The 23,912-nt window shown below is 45.3% G+C and overlaps 1 protein-coding gene across 1 annotated transcript in view; it reads right to left on the reverse strand.

Moving 5' to 3' along the window:
* ITGA11 (integrin subunit alpha 11) overlaps positions 1-23,912 on the reverse strand; it is a 148,821-nt gene that overhangs the window by 59,506 nt on the left and 65,403 nt on the right. The window contains exons 4-12 of the mRNA XM_073361500.1: positions 21,129-21,220; positions 19,570-19,684; positions 17,553-17,680; positions 14,572-14,720; positions 13,143-13,287; positions 11,286-11,451; positions 10,434-10,504; positions 6,043-6,187; positions 2,918-3,066 (exon numbers count right to left, since the gene is read on the reverse strand). Of these exons, the coding sequence (XP_073217601.1) occupies positions 2,918-3,066; positions 6,043-6,187; positions 10,434-10,504; positions 11,286-11,451; positions 13,143-13,287; positions 14,572-14,720; positions 17,553-17,680; positions 19,570-19,684; positions 21,129-21,220 (1,160 nt within the window). The remainder of the gene's footprint in view (positions 1-2,917; positions 3,067-6,042; positions 6,188-10,433; positions 10,505-11,285; positions 11,452-13,142; positions 13,288-14,571; positions 14,721-17,552; positions 17,681-19,569; positions 19,685-21,128; positions 21,221-23,912) is intronic.

The following is a 23,912-nucleotide window of genomic DNA, read 5'->3' on the forward strand; positions in this document are numbered from 1 at the left end:
CAGTGGAACCCCAATGGGAGGGAGAGGAGAACTCAGGTGGGATCGAGGCCCACTGCACACACCTGGACTGGGGCCCCCTCGGGGACGCCTAGGCTAGCAGAAATGGGAATGCTAGTGCCAGACCACTAGGTCAGCTGGTCATCGGACTGACCTGCTACATCATATAACTAGGGATGGATCAAAACTCTGAGTCCAATTCCCCCCCGAAACTTTGGGAAAGCTTGTATCCAGATGGGAATGTTACAGTTTAGGCATGTCTCTATATGGACCACAGACAGAGAGAATTTATGTGGGCAATATTCTGGAATTCTGGGTGCATGAAGCAGTACCATTCACTCTTGCTTTCTGCTCAGGTGCCAGGGATCGGACTGGATTTTTTTTTTGTTTGGAGACGATTAACAGCAGCTTATGTGTAACTATTCTACATGAGCAGAACCAGCCTGGCCATTTTTCTGCTTCTGGGCAAAACTCACACAGGGTGGAGCTTGCTCTGTACAGCATATGCGGCGTATAGGCCTTTCAAAATAAGGCTTCAGTGGAACTTAATGCCTGATACTGGCCCTTTGCAGAGTGGTGAATATCACCCCCGGTATGGAAGTTTCATGCATCCCAGCAGGCCAAGTAGGCTGGGGAGGGAACAATGGTGTCTGATGAATTTCCAGGCCCTGTGTTGGAATAAGAGGGCAGACAGACAACAGAAGGTCCAGCAGATTTATGCAAGGGAGCTGCTTTTAGCATGAGGCCGGAGGGTGCTCTAAGTCAGAGCCAAAGCTGCGGCATTATATGTAGCATGAGTGTGGAGGTGATGTAAATAAAAAGGAGGCAGAGGGATAAGATAAAAGAGGAAGGTTATTTGGAGAAGAAGGAGGTTGCGAGTCTATTTCGCTGTGCCTGCGTGGGGATAAAAAACCCGCAGCTGGCCCGGGACAGCTGACTCAGGCTCGGGGGGCTGGGGCTCTGGGTCTGAAAAATTTCTGTGGAGACGTTCAGGCTCAGGCTGACCCCTAAGGACCCTGTGAAGGTGGAAGGTCCCCGAACTCGGGCTCCAGCCTGAGCCCGAATGTCTACACAGCCTTTATAGCCCCACAAGCTCAAGCCAGCTGACCCGGGCCTGCCATGGCCCCGCCGCAGGGTTTTTGTGCCTGTGTAGACATCCCCATGGGGTCACTGTCACTGGTCGAGAGAAGCAAGGTCTGACACTCGACCCAGTGACGTCTGTCTGTCTGTCTGTCTGTCATGCGATAACTTCAGAATGCGGCACCGGATCAATTCCAAAATTTCAGGGAATGCTCTAGGCATCAGTGATCAGAACTCTACTGATTCTGGGGGAAAACCAGAAGGAGGAAAACGGGGCCACGGATCCCCTGAAGGCTGGTTGGCAGAGCTAGTACCTTCAACTTCCTCTGGAATGTCTATAGTTCAGAAAAGCCTTTGATGGTGGCTATTAACACTTTCCAGCCCAACAGAACTCCCCTTCTCAGCTCTGCCCCCCTCCACCTCCCAAAGACTTTAACACCCTGGCACCTTGCAAGACTTAGCTCCCAGACACAAAGAACAGTGAGGGGAAGGGAGAGGGCACCGGATCGCACGCAGGGTGGTGGGAAGAATGGGGGAAGAAGGAATGGGGGCACACAGACCCCTAGCATGAGGAAGGGGGTGGGTGAGGTTGTAAGGAGTCCCTGAAGTAGAGGGGGATGGGAGGGTGGCACACAGAGCATGGGTGGGGGAGGGGAATGGAGGTAGGCAAGGAGCCTCTGGTGTGTGCAATGAGCTTAGAGTGACCAGATGTCCTGATGTTATAGGAACAGTCCAGATATTTGGTGCTTTTTCTTATATAGTAAAGGAGGACTTGTGGCACCTTAGAGACGAACCAATTTATTTGAGCATGAGCTTCCGTGATGCATCCGATGAAGTGAGCTGTAGCTCACGAAAGCTCATGCTCTAATAAACTGGTTCGTCTCTACGGTGCCACAAGTCCTCCAGTTCTTTTTGCGAATACAGACTAACGCGGCTGCTACGCTGAAACCTTTCTTATATAGGTGTCTATTACCACCCACCCCGTCCCAATTTTTCACACTTGCTATCTGCTATCACCCTAAATGAGCTTGGCCTGCAGACGCAACGCAGGGTGCAACCTTCTAGTAAGTTTTATGCACAGAATAGGATTCTTTCCATATTATACCGCATTTGCTGGTGGGTGGGGTGTGTGTACGTGTACACCGCTGCCCTCTACTGGATAGGTTCCAACCTGCACAATAGTGTGTCAAAGGTCCTGGGTTTGAAACAACTAAAAATAAACCCCTCCTTTTGCTCACACATGTCTGAAATAGAAAGACCTGAGTTCTATCCCTGCTACAGCTGTGGAAGTCAGAGTTGCCAGCACGGTGACAGCCAGGAAATCCCTAGCTGGCGATGGATTTGTTAAAATATCTAGCTTTCATTTCAACATAACAGAGAAGTAATCTGCACAGAGAGGGAGACAAAGACCACAGAGAGAGCACCCAAATCTGTTTCTCCAGAATTCATGGAGGGAACCAGAAGCTACCAATATTGCTTAACTAAATAGTGGTAGGTTTCCACTGAGTGAAGTGGGGAAACGAGCAAATCTCCTGATCAGAAATGTAAAGAATACAGAATAAAATGTAGCGGTTACAGGGCTTTTTAAACCACAAAATGTGTAACAAAGCCTTTGGGCCAGATCTGCAGCTGATGTAAACGGGTGTAACTTTACTGAGGTCAATGGAGTCCATTTACATCAGATGAAGATCTGACCTTTTGCCCATCAGGTCAGATAGATGAGAAATATACATAGGACCTGAGGACTAATGATAACAGCCATATACAGTAATGCATTCAATCAAGCCTATTTCAGAAGTCTGCCCCATAGATCTGAACCATGCATCCCCTTATGTTTTACCTGTTCTCCTTTCAAAGACTGGTGAATAGTTAGGTTTCTGTTGCTGTGCATTGTAAAAATAATTGCTTTCCCAGTGTGGTTGAACCTGGGAGCTCCTGCTACATAAATCCTTCCATGCTTTGGAGACGTCACTGAGGTGACTGTGTAACCTACAAGACATGTACATATAAGGTGAGCACAATCTTTAAATGAAGCTCCAAGCAGCACCAACATGGGAATGACCTCCTGGGCTGAATACTGTACTGAATACATGTAACAAATGACACAGACAAATCTGGATTCCAGAAAGCTGTTAAATTAATTGCACATTGTGTTTTCTAGAAGGAAAATAAGTGTCCTGATTAGATTTTTCCCGTTTGGCTCTGAATAGACAGATGGAACCATAGATTTCAAGGCCAGAAGGGACCATTGTGATCATCTAGTCTGACCTCCTGTATAGCACAGGCCAGAGAACTGCCCCAAAATAGTTCCTAGAGCAGATCTTGTAAAAAAACATCCAGTCTTGATTTAAAAAATTGCCAGGGATGGAGAATCCACCACGGCCCTTGGTAAAATTGTTCCAATGATTAATTATTCTCACTATTAAAAAGTTATGCTGTATTTCCAGTCTGAATTTGTCCACAGCAGTGTTTATCATTTCATTGCTCACTCCACTCTTTGAGTCTCTTCCTTTATTGCAACTTTGTTGGCTGACAATCTGGTTTTGATTTGTTTCAGGCTGCCAACCCAACTCCAGCTGCCTCCCAGATCAGCAAACTGGAAATCAAGAGTTCTCAAAAGATAAAGTCATTCAAACAAACCTGACAACTCTAACCTTATGTTTTGAAGTGCCCAGAATTTATTGTTCAGGCCCTTCATTCCATCTCCTTGATAATTCAGATTACCACAAGGAATTTACAAGGTTTGGTGCTGCTAGCAAGTCGAATGCAGAATAATATTGCAGTAGCCGGTAAGTCCATTACATTTCCTGATAGCCATCTTACTGCACGGTTTACGTAAAATGATACAAACCACAACACTGTATTTGGATACAAAACATTGATGCATGATTCCACGCATCTGAGTATGGTGCTGTATAAGGCATCCTCCCAGCAGAGCACAAACCAGGTCTGAGAAGACTGCACAAGTGTAAAAGAGTGGACTGATATTTGATGCCAAAATAATGAGTGCTATAAAAAGTTGTGACTCCATAGAGAATGTTAGATTCATGAACACTTTAGTAAATAACCCTGCACCTATGACCTGAAAACTCCAGGAGGTCAGTGACTATTGTTAAATATGGATGTGTCCTATATACAAATGGAGAACATGAAACCAGACAAAGGTGCTGAATTATACCCTCCTGAATGATCCAGCTGGATCCCAGTGATTGGCTTTACTTTAGCCACAGAATCTATAACTCTTGTTCTAAACTAATCTACCGTGTGAGCCAGGAAGGCAGGGTTAGATTTCATTAATGAAACTGGTCACACTGTATATTACGGGTACATTTATCAATAGTTTATAAAGGGGTTATAGGTGATTAATATGTTTTAATAAATATTTAGTCAATTGTTATAGAGTCCAATGTATAGGGTGACCAGATGTCCCATTTTCAAAGGGACAGTCCCGTTTTTTGGGACTTTTTCTTATATAGGCGCCTATTACCCCCCCCCCCCCACTCCCTGTCCCGTTTGTTCACAGTTGCTATCTGGTCACCCTACCAATGTATCAATAAGGTGTTTATAATCATCCACCCCAGGGGTTTTCAACTTTTTTTTCATCTGTGGACCCCTAAAAAATTCCAAGTGGAGATGCAGACCCCTTTGGAAAGCTTAGACATGATCTGTGGATCACAAATCGACAACCACTGTTCTATGGTAACAATCTTTTGTGGACCCCTTAGACAGTCTGCAGACTCCCAGGAGTCCACGGACCACAGGTTGAAAACCACTGATCTAGCCCATCGGTAGAAGACGTTATTATAATAGTCTGCAACACTTACACTCACGCAAGGCTTATAGCGTCTATTAATCATTTATTAATATGCTTCATACATGTAACCTTGATATAAAGTGTGGCCATGAAATCTATAGATCAGGGTTGGCTGAGTATCAAAGTAATTACACAAGCACCTCCAATGTCTGGTAAATCCCTGTTTAAATGATTACATTGTTCTTGGGCTAGGCAGGTACTTTAGATGTCACCTAGAAAAGAGATAAACTACCCCCAAATGGCTTCCCTATGAATGGCTAAAAGTGACACCTGACAGACAAACAAACAGCATTAGGATGCAAGAGGTACTCGCTAGCCTATTTATCACTATATACGTGTGAGGGGATTGCAGATCACGAAGAAAGACAGGCACGCATTTAGCAGTAATAACAGACTGGGGAGAATTACTGATGAATATTGACGAATATCCCTTATCATTATGGAAGAAGGAGACATATTAGAGACAGTTGAACAGAAATAGGATTTGCAGTCTATACTGAGGCCGCGTCATATGGGATTTGTAGCAGGCTGGAGAGGAAGCTGCACGGAGAAGCATTACCCATGTTTATCAGGGGATACAGCACAGGCTCCCCAGAGCTGGCCTAGGGCAGCCATCAGCCAGTGAGTCCAACCAGCTGCTCTCCCTTTGGCCTCTCTCACACCTTGCACTCATGAAAGGCAGGCTGAGGGTTGTGGCTGCCCCTGAGAGGGGAGTCCAAAGGGTTGGGTGAACAGAGCTGCTGCATCCCTTCCCCAGTCTCATGCACCTGCAAGAGGCCCCTGATAATCTGGCCTGGAGGGACTTTGCTGAAATTTTCACCTGAACACTTTTACATGCAGCAGGTGTGCCCAACAGATACGCTAGTGCCTCCCCCTGCAAGGAAGAGTTTAGTCAAGGGGCGCGTTACATGTTGTCCAGCCCGGGGTATTTCTGGGACTAAAAGCAGCCTGGTGGAGAGTGATTGTGCCACTGATTAGAATTCAGAGCACGCTTAGCAAAGAAGAGGTTTAGGCTGTACAGTGGGGTACTACAGAAACCAGGTAGTAGCTAGATAATGGTAAGACGTTTTGGCCTGGCAGAAATGGTCTAAAAATGGCAAAAATCATGAATTTAGTTTGGGAAACTGACCCGCTCTGTGTGATCTCCTTACCTAGGTATGCTCCATGGTTCTTCAGCTCCTCCGGGAATTCCTGGAGATACGATTCCCTATGAGGAATGACTTTTCCACTGCTGGTTTCTTTAAGCACCGCTCCATTCCAGTCATACGCTCCTACAGCCCCAAGCAAAATCCCGTCCTGCGGGGAACACAAAAGCTTTAGAGCCCTTTGTCATCTGGAACCGTGGGTGCCGAAGGTGGTTTCAGTGCAAACACCAACCAGCTCGTGAATCAAGTCAGACCGAGCAAACGACAGATGGAAACCAGCTGAGATACGAAATCACCCAGCAACAGTGAAGCGGTGCCAAAAAGGGGCTGAACTTGGGCTTGCTTTGAAGATGCATTTGAAGCCTGACCCTGCCTGGCACTGGTGCACCCAAGCGCTAGGTGAGGATCCTGTCTGGAAGCACCAGGGAATCCTACCCTGAACCAATGAGAGCATTTGCGACGTGGCCAGGTTATCCTTCCTGGTAGCAGCAGCTGGCCACAGAAGGGCGTGTCACGGCTTGCCCTACTTGCTGCACTCAGGGCCAAGTCTACTCAGATACACCCATTCTCCACTTCGACCCACCCCCTCTTCTATCCAGTGCACCTGAGAATAAGGCAGTGGGGGCACCAGGAGCTGCAGCTTCATGCCTGCTCGGGGAGAAGGACACCCAATGCTGAACACTGCTACTGCCTGCGTGTCTCTGCCCCTGCATGCCGGAGCGCAGCACCCTGCTGTACCTGGCACAAGGACTTGCAGGATCAAAGCCTGCCACCTTTGTTAAACCTGGCTCATCAAGTGTCCTCATCCCATTGCGCAGACTGCAGAGAGCAAGGAAGCCCGATGGGTCCGAGCTGCTTTATGCTGCTCCAGCAGTCAGCAACCTGCTCTGGGTGTCAATGACTCCGCATCCCTCGAGGGCATGTTGGGGTTGTGCCAGGGGCTGCTCTAAGTTACATCGGGCCTCAAACTGGCCCCCAGCCAGCTTCCAGGATTGGCGAAGCACAAAGGTGACTTAAAGCAACTTTTCTTATCCCCTTTGGGTCCTGTGCCCAGCACAGCAGAGCTGGACCCAGGGATTTGACCCATTATTGACCGAACCCGAACAATCAGCTCTGGAAGTGCTGGTAGCGGCCCTCCGTGCTCAGTCATTTAATAACATGCTGCAGCAGCCAGCCTGTCCTCAGCCCTGCAGAAGTTTAATCATAAGTATGGCTAAAACCAAAGTCTGACTAAGAGCATCCTGATCCAGTGCTAAAAATAATGAAATAAAGCAGCCCTTCAGTGCAATCTCAGTTACCTTTCATTTCACAGCAGATGGCAAACTGGGATTCAAACTTTCCTCAAATAACATCACTGCACTCACTGCAAACAGCAAGGAGTAGATCGCACTGACTTGTGCATCCAGCATGGAAACTCTTCCAGGTTCCCATAGCAAGGAGACCCAGCAGGGAGTGGGGTGATACACAGGCTAAGTAAAACCCGGGCCATGTCCTTGTAGAGATTTAAGGTGGAATTTTCAAGCGAGTCTCAATGACTTAGCAGCACATCCCTTTGCCTTTGAAAGACAATGGGATTGGGCCACTAAACCGCACCAGTGCCCCGGTCCCACCCATGTGCCCTAATCCCGCTCCCAGTAAAATCAATGAGGATTTAGCCAGTGATTTACATGGGAGCCATCACTACTTCAGTTCCACATCTGATTTCGAATTGGCTCCATCCATAACTGTTGACGTCGGGCCCAGGGTGCAGTGTTTGGATGTGAGAGACGGTCAGGTCAGGGTCTGAGTCTAGGTTTTGTGTCAAACTAGGACTACAGTTTTGGTTTGATGGCCCTGAAATCTCCCCATCTGGTCTCCTGAGATTTTGACCCCAAGCACTGGAAATCGCCTTAGATTAGCTGATGTTACCAGAACAGGAAAGCAGGCTCAGTTTTGGATCAGACCTCATACCAAATCCATAATGTCAGATTCAGATAAGGGGATTCAAATGGACTCCCTCGGCTCTGCCACACACAGGTTCAGAAGGAACAGGTGGGGCGGATTCAAGGTTAATTTTTGGGCCCCTCTCTCTGTTTAAAATATTTCTTACCGTGTAGAAATGATTATTCCCCTCATGGGACATATCGGCAAATCCTGGTTAAAGCCAGATGTTTGAAATCAATGAGTGTAACAAGAAGAATCTAATTAGTTGTTTTCCCCAATAGGAAATTTATCAGCTTTTTTTGTTGTTGTTGTTAAAGTTTTCCTGAAATTTTAATTTCTAGGCAGTGTATTTATTTGGCTTGATGACTCACTATAGGTTATAGGAAAACCAAGAAAAAGTTATTCCCACAAATCATACTTGTCATTTTCAGAAAGACTGATGAACTTAGCAAGTAAAGCTTCAAGGAAGCAAGTCTCCAAAACATTCACAGAAAAGTATATTTTTAAAACTACTGTAATAATATTTCCAATCAAGCCCTGTCTTTTCAATGACCTTTTCATTTCCAAGAGTCCAACTGATCCTAGCAGCACTGTCTTTTGCACCTTGTCACATGGCATTTCAGTAGTGTACTAGACGTGTTTAGAAAAACATCTAGCATTTAAAAGCAGGTAAGCCACGTGCATTAAATCCAAGTGCCAAGTTAGTGACTGAAATATTCTCAGACGTGCCAACTCCTGCAATCTTTTCAGCTCTGGCAAGACTTCTGAAAAAGTCTGTCCTCAAGCAAACAACAAAGCAAGGCTGAAGTCTGGTTAAAAGCTGTTGATTCTTCTGGGGGAGAAGTAACACTGGCTACAGAGGCAGGTCCTCAGCTACCCTCCTGGCAGTACAGTGGGTGCTGGACAGCAGCTGTTAGCAGGTGCAGAGAAAGGCAGGATGGAAAACAAAGAGAGGAAACAGAGCAGGAGAAAGACATTTTCTGGGTAACATCTGAGATTGTGTCTGCAGTCGTGTTTCCATCGCCAAGTTTATATACAACAAGTGGCCCACATAATACACTGCCTGGTTTAACTGCTCAACCCTGCTCGTGCATTTGGATGGCTGTGAATATTTCAAGCTGGGCTGGGTTTTTAAAGCCAGAACCACCCTCATTTCAGGCTGATCCAAAGTCCACTGAACTTATAGGAACTTAAAGGAAAGGCTCCCACTGACTTCCCTGGGCTTTGGATCAGCCTCTGACTGCAGATGGAGTCTTGGATGCAGCTTGAGCACAATGCATGGCCTTTACTCTCCTGTGTCAAAGGGCCTCCTCCTCTGCTTCCTGTCACATGAAAGGGGCTGGACCCATCCAGAGAAGGAACAATGGCAAGGGGGTCAGACTGTGGCTGGCGTGACACAGGTGGGCAGTGGGAAGCCACCCCCCAACCTGCATCCCTTGTAGAGTGAGGGTCCCTCTGATTAGGCAGCAGTACCCTGTCGAGGTGCAGGTCCCAGCTGGGGAGAGACAGGAATGCCAGAGGCTCTCACAGGGTGAAGAGTACAGCACTAGTCAGATGTGAAAATGCAGGGGACACCGGTAATGCTGCCATGTGAGCTAGCCATTGCAGTGATTGCTCAGACAAACAGCCCACCCTTGGAAAGGAATGGATGCAGGAGGTCTGGGTTCAAATTCTGGGCTCTGCCATAGATTCCCCCTGTGCCCTGGGACAAATCCCTTATGCTTCTGTTGTGAGGATAACAGCAGTTTCTCCCCCTGTCCCCCCACCCTTTGCCTTGTCTATTTCAACTGTCAGCACTAGCTTCTATAAAATGTTTGCTTGCCCATCTCCAGCTAAAGCTAATAACTAATATATATATATATTATTATATAATATATATATATATCCTGAGGCAATTAATTCATTTGCCCTCCCATTTTGAGATGAGAGCAATAAAGATGTTTTACTGTGTTTATAAACATCAGCTAAACATTCTGGAAAGTTGGGACTTCCACCCACGTTCCAGGGAAGAGTCAGATCGGTTCACAGCGCTGATTCCAGCTATCAAGGAACCTGGCACTCACTGCTCCCTTCGGCTTTGCTGGAGTTGTGCCAGGGTAGAATTTGGCTCATCAGCTCCAGAGAGAAATGATTTTCATTTCAATGTTCACCCAACACATTCCTAAAAATCAGTGTGTCAGCTCTTGAATGGCATCTCTTTCCATCAAGAGTGAAATGGAAACACACTGGAAAAATTCGGGACACTTACTCTGGGAGTTAGTATCAATGTACAACAGGAAAAATGGACTCCTCCTCAGGGATCAAGACCTTGAGCTATCTCCAGGCCCTAAGGCACATCAGAGACTTCTGGGCCATGTATTTGCAACTTGGATTCATACACCAAAAAACCAAAAGCCACCATATCTGCTTTCCATAGGACAGTTACCTGCAAAAAAATACTTGAATGGGAGAGAAAAACAAATCTATTCTCTTACTTCCACAATGTGTGATGAAAATCCAGTCTGAGACATTTCAAGTCCAAAGGAGATTTCATTTTTGTTGGTACCTAGAATAAAAAAGAAGTGTTTCAATTAAAGCCCTGTCCTAGGGGAGATGGCCAGTTACCGAATGGAATGAGGCACAATGAATTACTACCTCCTCATGTCACTCCAGAACAGGAAAGGCCAATTCCTCAGCTGGTGTAAATTGGTGTAACTTCACTGAAGTCAAGAGAATTCCACCAATTCACACCAGCCAAGGATCTAGCCCAGTGAATAAATATGGCACGTTCTGCCTCTATAGAAGGGCCTCATTTTCTCCCAGGTGTCCATACAGGTTTAGATGATTGCACTTTACATTCCAATATATACTATACACACCCAGAATATGGTGACTTTTGACTGCTTATAACATGGCCAAATCTGAATGGATTTTCATGGGGTCAGACTGACTGCCAGACTACCCCCTGCCAAATTTCAAAAGCCTGCTGGAAGCATTAAACATCTTTGAATAAAGGTTGCAAAGATTTTTTCACAATGGAAAATGTTTGGCAACCTTAATTTGGGAATTGTTGCTGCTCCTCTTGTGTCGGAGGTGCACGCGATGTTCCGTGCACGGAATGTCTTTCAACACATAATTAGACAAATGCAGTTGTTTTAATTTACAAAGTATGATGTTATTAATGTTAGGAAAATGCCCAGCAGACTCCATTCTAGTCAGAAGGTCAAATGTTTGGGTTGGCAAGGCAACACGCAGGTTTATCCTAAAAGTGAAGATGGTCTGTAGGAATATGCAGAAGTTAGAAACACTATAAACCTGTTAGAATGCAGGAAATGTACATCACTCACCTTCCAAACTAAATATCCTCTCTCCCAGTGCATCCACAATATCCTTAAGTGCTGCTTCATCTGTGACATTAAAGAAGTGCTTGTCATCTGGATCACTTGCTATAAATTTTATTTCTTTCAAAAATGCTGATGGATTGATTCCTCTTCTATTATAATACCCCAAAACCTGGATGTGAAAAACAAAAATAAGTCTTCTAATTTTTCCACATAATGGACATAGCGTTCCCAAGATGCCAAGGGCCAGGTTTTCAAAAGGGAAGCCTCCCTCTACAAAGGTGCCATAGACGTCCATAAAATTGGTCCCTGCATTTTGTACTTGCAATTCAATTGCAGGCTGAGATCACGAAGTGAGTGTGACGGGTTCAGTCCCAGAGACCCCCTTGGGACTGTCACCTGACATGCTGAAACTACCTCTGAGCCCGTTTTCCCTGCCAGCTTGGGACTCCAGAACCCTGCCTTGTTGAGCCAGACACACCAGCTTGCTGCAAACACAGACCCAGGTCTGGTCCATGCACCCAAAGCTGCAGACTTTAACCAAAAACTGCTCAGCAAGTTACCTATCTCCAGCACCCAGACACCCAGCTCCCAATAGGATCCAAACCCCAAATAAATCCATTTTACTCTGTATAAAGCTTATACAGGGTAAACGCGTAAATTGTGCGCCCTCTATAACACTGATAGAGAGATATGCACAGCTGTTTGCTCCCCCAGGTATTAATCACTTACTGTGGGTTAATTAATAAACAAAAGTGATTTTATTAAGTATAAAACGCAGGATTTAAATGCTTTCAAGTAATAACAGACAGGACAAAGTAAGTTACCAAGCAAAATAAAACAAAACATGCAAGTCTAAGCCTACTACATTTAAGAAACTGAATACACGTAAATCTCACCCTCAGAGATGTTCCAAAAAGCTTCTTTCACAGACTAGACTCCTTCTTAGTCTGGGCCCAATCCTTTCCCCTAGTACAGTTCTTGTTAGTTTCAGCTCAAGTGGTAACTAGGGGATTTCTCATGACTGGCAGCCCCCTTTGTTCTGTTTCACCCCCTTTTATATCTTTGGCACAAGGTGGGTATCCTTTGTCTCTCTCTGGGTTCCCACCCTTCCTTCTAAATGGAAAAGCACCAGGTTTAAGATGGATTTTAGTACCAGGTGACATGATCACATGTCACTGTAAGACCTCATTTTCCATTCTTTCAGGGTTGGCCTGCACATATCCAGGAAAATTTGTGAGTAAACTGAGCCATTCACAACCAACTGTCCTAGTTAATGGGAGCTATCAAGATTCTAAGCCACCATTAATGGCTCACACCTTGCATAGTTACAATAGGACTTCAGAGTAATACTTCATATTTCTAGCTTCAGATACAAGAATGATACATTCATACAAATAGGTCAAACACACTCAGTAGATTATAAGCTTTGTAATGATACCTTACAAGAGACCTTTTGCATGAAGCAAATTCCAGTTACATTATATTCACACTCATTAGCATATTTCCATAAAACATATGGAGTGCAACATCACAGTGAGAAGTGCACTGGGATGGGGGCCTGGAGGGCTGGGCAGCCTAGCTGTTAGTGCACCTGACTTCTGGCCCCTTGCCTCTCTGTCAGGGCAGTAGAGGTGCCTGGTTTCTGACCTTAAGGGGGGATCTTCTGGCCTCCACCCTCATATGGGATGAAGAAGAAGAGTAGCCAACCCGGACTGATGGGACAAGGCAAAGAAGAAGAATGCCTCTGTATTGTTACCTGTCTGTACCCATTTCACAAATGGGGAAGCTGGGGCAGATGCCAAGTTTAGTGGGTCACTATGGAAGACCTTCAATGTATTGTTAAATAGGAGAGTGACTTACTGCCACAGCATATCTGGTGACATTGTCCTTCTCACTGTTTTCAATCACCTTCTCCAGGTCCGGGCTGTCATGGGATTCCCCATCGGTTATTACAATCATCACTTTCTTCGCTCCCTTTCGCCCACCTTTCTGAAAGGCTTCTGAGCTGAAATTAAAAGGAACTGTTGGGCTGTGCAAAGCAGCAGGCTGGCTGCAAGAGGTTTCTTCTGATCAGAACATACCTTAATATACATTGCCATGCTGGGTGTGTTTCACTTTGGCCTGTCCCACTTACATGAAAAACCCCTTCTGTTGTCTGAACTCTGGTTTAACCTGAACAAATTCCAAGATTCTCATTCCATTCAGATCAACAGGAATCTACTCCAGGGTCGACTCACAAACCACAAAATGTTATTTTAATGGACTGCGAGTTCTTAAATTAAAAAGGAAATCCAACAAAATATGGGATTCTCAGAAAGCTTTGTGGTGTTAATAAGCAATATTTCCTCATAGTGGACCCACTTGTAATCTCCCTGTGGAGCAACTCCATTAAATCAGAGGACTTGCTCCAGGTTTACGTCATATAACAGATCAGAATCTGGCTCAGTCTTTGTATTAAAACGTGCCCACAAATTCAGTTATAAATTACGGGCGATCGTGCTGTGGGTTAGTGGTCAATATTCTTACTAATCACACACCACTTGCAATTCTGCAACAAAAGAGGGAGAAGGAAAAACAAGATCTGAACTGTAGGCTGGTTCTGGTCTTTATAAAGCTCTGCTGCGGTGCATTCGGGTTGCACTCTCAGATCAGAACTCTTCCAGCCTCTGGGCTAGTTCATATTTCCAGTTTGACTCTGTATTGGAACAGTGCAACCCAGATTAGGTTCAGAAAGAGCTATCCCTGAAATAAACAGGCCTGAGTCCTTTCCTCCTACTCAGCACAAAGCATGCAGAAAACCAGCTTAATCAACAGGTTGGGGATTTCCCTGGTCTAGTGTAGAGCCACAATAGCCAGGTCTATGCTCCCTTATCCCAGCCCCAGGATAGAGGTATGTCAAGGGTGGTAATGCTTGGCTGGTGGAAGACACCCCTGGGGACCACTGGGCAGGGGCTGAAATGATCCCAGCCAGCTTCAGGATTCGGGGGATGTCACGCTGACATACAGCAACCCTTGATTCCTTCCTCCTGGGTTCGGCTGCAGTGGAGAATAGAGCTGGATATATTCTGTTACAAAGTATCATTATGGCTTTGTCTGGAAATGTCCCCTACTTCAGGGACTATTGTTTACTTTTCAACACCTGGAAAGAAAGAAAGAAAGAAAGAAAGAAAGAAAGAAAGAAAGAAAGAAAGAAAGAAAGAAAGAAAGAAAGAAAGAAAGAAAGAAAGAAAGAAAGAAAGAAAGAAAGACCTGTAATTAGAATAAATGGGAGTCCGTATTTGTGATTTACCGAGCAAATTCTATCCCATATGCTGTCCTGGTTTCTGTACCTCCTCTCTGCTCTATGTGACTAGCAGCTTCCACCACATCTTTTACAGACCTGTAGTCATTTAAATGAAATTCATGCACAACGTCTTCTCCATATTGAACAACTCCAACCTAGGAATTAAAGGAGCATTACAAAGGATGCAAATACCACACATCATAGCAGTCACCCGAGAAACAAAGAGCCTGTTTTAGTGATCAAGTATAATTTCAGTTAATATACAGTACATCGCTATATATAACTAACTGTTGTATGATTTACTGGAAATGTGGAGATTAGGAGTCTGGGTGTGCAGTAATGGGGCCATCTGCAACGAACCAGGTTTTTCCATACTTACATTGCTTCTGTGCTACAAGTAATTGGACTAACAGGTATGTCTACGGCGGTGATGATAATACTGTAGGTCTATGTAGTGACCTGCACACAAAATGTGCATCACGGAACCTTACAATTCAATGACATTTAAAAGGAGCACAGTCACATAGCCGTTCGTGTGTGAGTGTACACACAAGAACAGAAGCCTTTTTGCAGGTTCACCTGTTGCATAGCCCCCAAACTAGCTGCAAACGTCTCCTAATTCTGTGTAGGGAAAACCAACAGCCTTGCCATTTCTGAGCCCAGGGAACAATGAGGCACACAAGGGAAAAGGAAGGCAGGAAGCTGTTGGTCTTTTTATACTGCTAGAGGTTTGGCACTGACAACATAAATAAGCGAATACAAAAAGAGTTTGCAGTAGCATCTCTGCCAAAGTTAGTGGGGAAATTAATTGTAGTCCATTAAAAGTGCATGAAGATAGATCAGCCACTGAACAAGTTCTGCTCCAAACAAGATCTGGCAAACAAACTGCTCTCAGCCCTATTTCTGCTGGGAGTTAGATACTAGAATCCATCCTTTTGTAAGGGGAACTTTAGGACGTCTTTTTTCGTGTAACTGGCAGAGAAGACTCTATTTCAGCATGTTCTCACCACAGTCATCTCTGCCCACAGTTAAACTCAGTCAAATTCTGCTCCATATTTCCCCCCAAATGACAGTTGACAATACAAAGCCAGCAATAATCGTGGGTCTATATTCTGGCCAGCTATCACCCATGCTCAGACGTCCTGCCAAGGGGAGAGGGGTGGTGTTGTGGTTGGGAACCTAGGTGTTAAGTTGTACAGACCAGGTCCCCCGGCCCCATAATGCTGACCTGTGTCTTCTCTTGTTGAGGATGTACAGGGTGGCTCTTTGTACAGTTTTGGGGATTCAGAACTGGCTGAAATCCTTGTGTCGTATTCCCCCCTTCTCTTACTGGCTTCTCAGTCACAAACCTAGGTACCGACATCAGCCACAACTGGTACGTCTACAAAGCAGCTAGACACCTGCAACTGGCCATGCCAGCCATCTCAGGCTCGTGGGGCTTGGGCTGTGGGGCTGTTTCATTGCTGTGTGGACGCTCAGGCTTGGACTGGGGCCTGGGCTCTAGGACGCTGTGAGGTGGGAGGGTCCCAGATCTGAGGCTTTGGACTGAGCCCAGAAGTCTACACAGCAATGAAACTGCCCTGTAAGGATAAGGCCTTTGTCTGCAGCCATACTGTAAGGCCTAAAGCCTACGGCATTCGTCTACAGCCAGATTAAAAGAGCAGCCAAGCAGCAGCCATTGGCTGAGATGCAGGAAGCCACATCCTCGCATTCCATCTAAATTACATTAAAACAATATAATAGCAGGGTGTTAAGAAGGAGACCCCGTCCTAATGGCCCCCACTATCACCAGATAAAGAAACAGATCTTAAGGTAAAGAAAACTTAGTTTGATAGCATCCTGTCTGTCAAGTAATCACTTATCAATAGTTGTGGTTCTGAAATCCTCATTTCGTTATTGTTTTGTCATGGTCCCCACTTCCCTATTGTTTGTCTGTATGGTCTCTGTCTGGTTCTTTGATTGTTTCTGTCTGTTACATAATTAATTTTGCTAGGTGTAAATTAATTAAGATGGTAGGATAGGACTGGTTAGAGAACTTTGTTACACTATGTTAGGATTGGTTAGTAACATTTTAGTATAATGATTGGTTAAGGTATAGCTAAAAAGGACCCAAATATCACTATATATCTGGGGTCCAAAAAGAAGTTCTTTGGGAACCAACTCCAGGACACAGCCCTAAAGATCAGAGCGGCCAGACCTCAACACTCTGCCAATGACACTGTGCAGAAACTGGAGTCTCCCAGATGGACCTGATCCTGACTGGCCATCAAGAAAAGTTCATCCATCTTATTGGGAGTGGGGAGCATTGTATGTGTAGCATGTGTAGTCTGTTTTTGGTGATTGTTAATAAATAGAGGTTATGTAGGATATTACTGTGTAAGGTTCTTTCACTGGTAAAAGACCCTGTAAACTCGCAAAAGATTAAGCCCTGAGTCCACAGGGAAAAGGTGTTTGCCCAGAGCCCACGGAAGGGTAAAGTTAGGTGCTTTTCACCTGGAACCCTAGGAACTGGGTAAAGATGGGTGCCCTTGAGTGTGTGAGTAACAGAGAATTTTGTGCGGGTAACAGCCCTGCAAGCCGGAGTTGGCTGACACGGGCCAGCCATGGGTTTTTCTTTGCTGTATAGAGATAGCCAATAAGGCCCAGCAAGAAAAAGATGGAGTACCCTCCACAGCTGCTACAAACTGCATACCCGCAGAGCGATGCTAATTAAGGGTCACACAACTTAACCACCCTCCTTCCTTCTCATTTCATTGCGTGGGTTGCTCCTTACTCTCTGTTTCAGTTAAGAACATTAACGTGAGCAGTATTTCCATTGGCTCAGCTTTCATATCCATACTCTGCAGGTTTATTCTGGGCAAGCGCCTTGCCAGGCTGCAGTATATTGGCACCGAAGGGACATTTCTCCTAGGAAATAGACCAGGAAAATCTGTATTGCAAGGATGAACAGAGACATAAATGCAGAGAATGACCAGGGATGTGCTTACCTGTATCTGACCAGGCCCAATGTAAAACTTTTTCAAGATGTTTATCAGGAAATGTTGCACTTCAACCCAGGGATATATGCTGTTCGATCCATCCAGAACAATGATTATGTCCATGTATGTTTGGCATCCTGTGGAAAATACGCAGCATATTATTGAAAGACCTTGGCAACAACTGCAAAGTGGAAATTTATGGCTTTATTCCCTGCAGTCAGGTACTTGCTCTTGTGATTTGTGTGAAAAATCTGATTTAAATCATACCTAAAGACCTTCAGGTCACATTCACTTAAATGAGATCGAGAGAGTCCACACCCATGGTTAGCTCTGGCAGGAGAGAGCTGGAGAACTTTCTAAGAATAATATTGTACATAAGCAACCTCAGATTGCCGGCTCCGATTCAGATTTGGATCTCCATCCAGTGTATTAGATTACTTCAAATGTTCAGGGCCCAATTCTGCCACCATTACTCATGTTGAGTAGTACTTTACTCTGCGAGTCATCCCTTTGATTTCAAGGGGGCAACTCAGAAAGAGGCCCTTAAGCATATGCTTAACTTCAGTGTGAGATAAGCACATGCCTACGCACCATGCAGAATCAACACCAGCAGGAGGTGATGCACCCAGTGGAAGTGTGGCAGAATTTGATCCTGGCATTGTAACTTCCTGGGGCAGGGACCAGGCCTTCTATGGTTACACAGAACTCAACCCACTTATAGTGCACAGTAAATAGTATAGATCAGTATTTGCTCCAACTAAAGAGAAGGGGAGCTTTTGCCACAGTAAAGATTAAGACCAAAAAAAAAAACTCAAGTGAGGACTTCAGGATTTTGTCCAATAGCAACACATTAGGAAGGACTGATCAAATGAGCTGTGGATTGGTCAGTTTCCTTTCCGAAGTGTGCCATTGTCAGGTGTTATCCTTATAGCTTTCTTTTATGCCCTCGTATTTTATAAGAATTAATGACGTGTTTCAGAGAACTGTTGGGGGAGCAAAGGATGGATTTGTGCTACCACTGAGCATGCCATGAGTCATAGGGTACATGATTCTATCAAAAGAGAACTCAGATCTATCGCTATCTAGTGAACTCATAAACCACGGGGAAGGGAGCTTGAGTGGTCTCACGTTCAAATGGAGGAGGACCTTATATTTCATGCTTGTTCAATTATTATTTTAATATAAAGTTAGGCTTGGTAATCTAGTTTCTTCCAAGGTATCAGTTACACTTCCCAATGTGATCATAGCAGCATCTCTGATTGAAAAGAACGTCTGAAATGACATCATCAACTTGCACAAAAATGGGGCACCAATGGGAGAAATTCATCCTACGACATTACATTATAAGAGGGGAAATTTAAAGAAAAATACTGTTAAAATATTAATAGGCTCTGAATTCACTTCTCTCCATCACCCAAAGAAACTCCAGCTCGTCAGTGGTCTGTTCAACAGGATGGAAGCCAAAATTACCCCAAAAGAGGATGTAAATGTTGGCAGCTAAATAAGTGGCTTGATTTTTCAGAGGGGCTGAGAACCCAGAACCTCCACTGAACCCAACAGCATCTGTGGAGTGCCCATGAAAATCAGGACACTTATTTAGTGCCTACATATGGGAGCCAGGTGGCTAACTTTACGCACCCAGGTTTGAAAATACTGGCCAACATTTTTAGCTGTTCAGCAAATGAGCTTTGTTTTGTGCAGCCAATGCCTGAATTCTTTCCCTCTTTCCCCTTCCCAATGCACTGAAGGGTGCTGATCAAATATGCTGGACCCTTATTTCCAGTTTTCGAAGCATAAGGTCTTCCTCAAGAGTCACTCAGAAGGAAAATGTTGGCCAGATGTCTGTGCATGTAATCTCCTTTGGGTCGCCTTTTGCAAATCATTTCCTTTGTTATCTTGCCTCCTTTTCAATCCTGACTTCACTTTGTTTTCTCAATGGCATTGAAGCGATTAAAGAACAAAAATTCTATTGAACTTCAAAACCAGGGTTGGAGTTAGAGGCTACATAACAGATTGCGTCTCATACTCTGGAGGGCAGGAGCTATGGTCTTGGAGAATCTGAAGTTGGAGTTCACCCGGGAGCACATTCCTGTGGTATAGTAAGAGCTTCCGCACTCATGGGACCAGAGAGGGCTGCAAGCCTGTAAAGAAAATTGGGAAAAATAAAACAACAGTGAAGGGTTGAAAAACTGCCACTTATTTAGCCTCTGTTTTACAGGCTATAAAGATCAACAGCAGAGAATCAGAGATCTGCACCCATGTACGACTCGGGGACTATTCTCGCCAAACACCTCCAATGCCAGCTCAGCCTGCATGAAGAAGCACACTGCTTGGTTTCTCCAGAGCAAATTACGGTAAGACTTTAGCCATTAAGACCATTGTGCGCATGTGGAGAAGACTGCCACGGGTGGCACAGATCCTGAAGGGGGTGCAGAAAGTAGAAACAGAGGGAACAAATGGCCTAAGTAAGGAAGTGACATGTATTTTCCTTTCTAAAATATGCGAACTCTTGGGATGATTGGGTGTCTGTGGGTTATGCTAAGGCAGATTTAACTTGCAGGATGTGGGCTCATGGCAGGGTGTACTAGCATTTTATCCTGTACCAATATCTTCTGTGTAGGAGGAGTTCCCTTCCAGGCTTTGGGCTGGATTTAGAAAAATCCTCACCTTGTCATGTAAGGATCTAGATCCGTATGCATTGGCAGTGAGAGCAGACAGTGTGGAGATAACAGCTTGTCAGGAGTCAGAAGTGGCAATATCAGGCAAGAATGTCTGGAGCCAATTTGCATTATCCATTTCTCATGAACCTAAGGGGAAGTTTACATTGCATTGTAAAGCCGTGTCTTTGGGACCCGGGCTTGTGGACTTGATGTTTCCAAGCCCGTGTTTGAGCTTTGCAAACCTGGGCTTACAGTTGGGTCGCACAGCCATGCTAACATGTCCATACTGCACTATATAGACCTTCTGACTCAGGTCTGCGGTTTGAGCTATATCCACACTGCAGAATGACAGGGCTGGACCCAAGTCACAGCGGGACTCGGGTTCTGACCCATCCACCTCACTAGCAGCTTCCTCGGACATGGGTCCTGAGTGTTTGCTGACCCGAGTCAAGCTGATTTGTGTGTGGACAGAAGGGGAGCTTGAGCGCAAACCTGATTAAGAGCCTGTGCTTAGTGTGTAGTGTAGACTTTGTGACCCTATGAGCCCCTTAATGCCAACTAGCAAAGGCTTCGTTGTTCCATGCACAAAAGGAGGCATGCTGTAATAGAAGCCAAGACTGAAAGCTTGATCCATGAAGTCAACAGAATATTGACGTGAAATGTTAACTATACGTGTTTGGAAAATGCATTTTACTTTGGCAGTCTGGAGAAGCTGCTGCTATCTTGGAAGGCAGAGGGCCTGCATTTATATTCATAACTGGATAAAACAATCCTGTTGGGGTTAAGTTAATGAAACAAACGACAGACAAATAGTGAGAGGAACATGGCTGCAGAGATCCTGGAGAGAGACTCAATATACCAAAAAAGCACCAGGCAGTTTGCATATTAAGTGCCAATTATTTATAGACAGTATCTTATTTCTTACCAGAAAGCTCTTGTCCTTGGGGTTCGTGGTCAGACTCAGGCCAAGACGCATGTTGTCTTTGCGCTCTGACACATTGGAGAGTGTTACTCTTCCTTGAGAAAGAATACCAAGGTTAGATGCGCTGTATCATCCAGCAGTGTGCGGCTAGTGTACAGGCTTCCGAAATGGTTTTATACGTCACACCTGGACAGCTGGCCGAGGCTCTACCATTGTGAAGGAAGCACCTCAGCAGACCACAAGCGGTCCGAAGAATTGTAACACAAACCAAAAAATCCCACTTTTTTATTGTGCCACTGTGAGTATCCTAGTAAGTGTAAGAACAGATCCAGCTGAAGGACCTCAAGACATCTTTATCTTGTTCATGTCACAGAGCCTGTATTTTATCTCAACAGATGCAACTGCCACAGAGCCAAGATCTCAGAACATCCCTGGATGGGCTGAACTGACAAATAGAAAAAAAGTCTTCTAGGGAATTAAATAATGAGTTAAAAACTTGGACTTCCTACTAGATAAGCCTTAGAAAAACCTTTGAACTGGTCTAGCAAGTAATTTCCCATTGCAGGTATGAAATGCATGCAGTTGCCGATGTATATTTGCAAATTTATTCCATTTCTTAAAATTGAGAGTGTCCCACAATGCAATGCTTTCATTCTGTTAATGTTAACATCCTTTAGCTTCAGCAAAAGAAATCGTTTAATCTCTTCCAGCCTGCAGCATATGGTTAGTGGGGGTGCAAAAACGAACCTGACAGGGGTGGTCTGGCAATTTTAAATTCTCACGTGACTATGATTTTACATCTCTTGGTCACGTGGGCAGTGCTTCGCTGGAGTGCACATTTGACCTATGCCTGCTCACCAAGAGCGTCAGAGAAGTTGGAACACAGTGTGATATACAGGACGGTTCTTCCCACCTTTGCCCCAGTGCCTGAAGGTGGGAACTGAGGAAAAAACTGAGCAATTAATGGGAAGAGCATGAGGCCTCTTCTTTCATCTGGGGCCTTGTATCAGTCTCTCTCAAGGCTCTTGTGCGATTTTAAATGGGAAGGAGCCTGAACCACAAGTCCATAACCCATCCCAAACCCCAGACTCTGAGCTGAACTTTGTAGGTTGAATACTCGGCCCATATGAAAAGCTTGATTCCTGAACCCTTGAACTTTGAGAAAGCTCATACATGGGGCAGTGCCAGATGTACATGTCTTGCCTCCGGCCCACCTACAATTTAAAGGATATTTTCTAGTGTAACTGGAATTGTATTTGTTCATAATCAATTACAATTGGGAAACATAATTGGCAGGACTTTTGGGACTGGCCCTCCTGCACTTGGCACAGATGGAGATGGGGCTCAAAGCCATTTTTATGCCTTCCTGATCCTGTGGTCACTGGGACAGTACTGAGGTGCAACTTAGATCAGCCTCAGGGTTGCTCTACCTCGAACTGGCTGGTAACAGCCTCCAACAGATTGTTTCAGCATCTGGGGAGCAGCTGGACACAGTGGCTCCCAGTCAGAACCTACTTTCACTAGCCACACCCCAGGTGCTTAGGGTAGGGACAAGCATGCAGGGTGTAAGAGGTGCTATGCTGGTCCCATACTACCAGGGGATTCCTCAGGCCAAGAACATCCCTGCCAGGAATCTCAACCACATTAGACTTCTGGAGGGCAGGAGAATAGATCTATGAATATTGTGGGGCTGAACTTTTCTGCAGGATCAGTGCTGGAGGGGAAATGAAGGGCAGAGGGTTGTTGTACATGAAAATAAAAGCCCTGATCTCTCTGTGTGGATCCATGCACAGAGGAAACCTTCTGTGCTGATGTCTTCTCTAGTCACCACTCCCCTTGTCTCCTGTACACGGTATCCCTGGGGTCAGCGATCCATGTCCGGGGAGAAGCGCAGGCTAGGGGCCAGATGGGGCAAGGCAGGGTGACTAGTACACACATCAAGCCCCAAGACACCCACAGAGAACATGCTGGCAATGCCGCAAAGCTTATGGTTGTGTTACCTCTTCCCCAGAGCCTCCAAATTGCTGGGGAACCTGTCCCCAACTCCTACTACTCCAGGGGCACCAAGGGAAGACAAAATGTACTTGGGTCTCCTCGCTTTCAACTCAGAGTCTAGTTTACTCTCATTCTGCGGGTTCAAAGCATTACTGACGTGCGTTACAGGACACCCAAAGTTTCCAGAGCAGCTTTGATCTTTAGTTCAAGACCCACCCTGTGGGCATGTCTATACTAGGAGCCAGGGTTTGATTCCAACTCGGGTAGACGTACTTGTTCTCGCTCATCGCGCTAACGTGCTAAAAATAGTGTACCTGGGGTCGCACCGCCATCCACGCATGGTGAAACCAGCTTTCCAGGCTGAGTTCAAACCCGCCTGACCCCCATGGGTACAGACTTGGTGTGGCTTGTCCATGCTGCTGCTCGCTGCTACCAGGCTACCCCAGTGACACTAACACAACCATTTTTAGTCCACTAGCCTGATGAGAGCTAGCACGAGTGTGTCTACCTGAGCCTGGAGTCACACCCAACTCACAGTGGAGACAGAACCTGCGAGGCAAAGGACTTTCTCAGAAAAAAAAATAAAAATTGATTTTTGTCAGAAAACCCCAAACCTGAAAACTCAATATTTTCAGCTGAAAACCAAAATTGTTTCAATTTTTGTCATTTTTCAGCCAAAAATATTTTGGTTTGAGAGAAAAAAAACAATTTGGGGTTTTTTGACAAAAACTTGGAATTTTCTGCAGACCCGTCCCCCCATTTTCCAACCAGCTCTAGACAGAAGTTCATGTT

Source organism: Lepidochelys kempii, chromosome 10 (assembly GCF_965140265.1).
Source record: "Lepidochelys kempii isolate rLepKem1 chromosome 10, rLepKem1.hap2, whole genome shotgun sequence".
NCBI classification, from domain to species: domain Eukaryota; kingdom Metazoa; phylum Chordata; order Testudines; family Cheloniidae; genus Lepidochelys; species Lepidochelys kempii.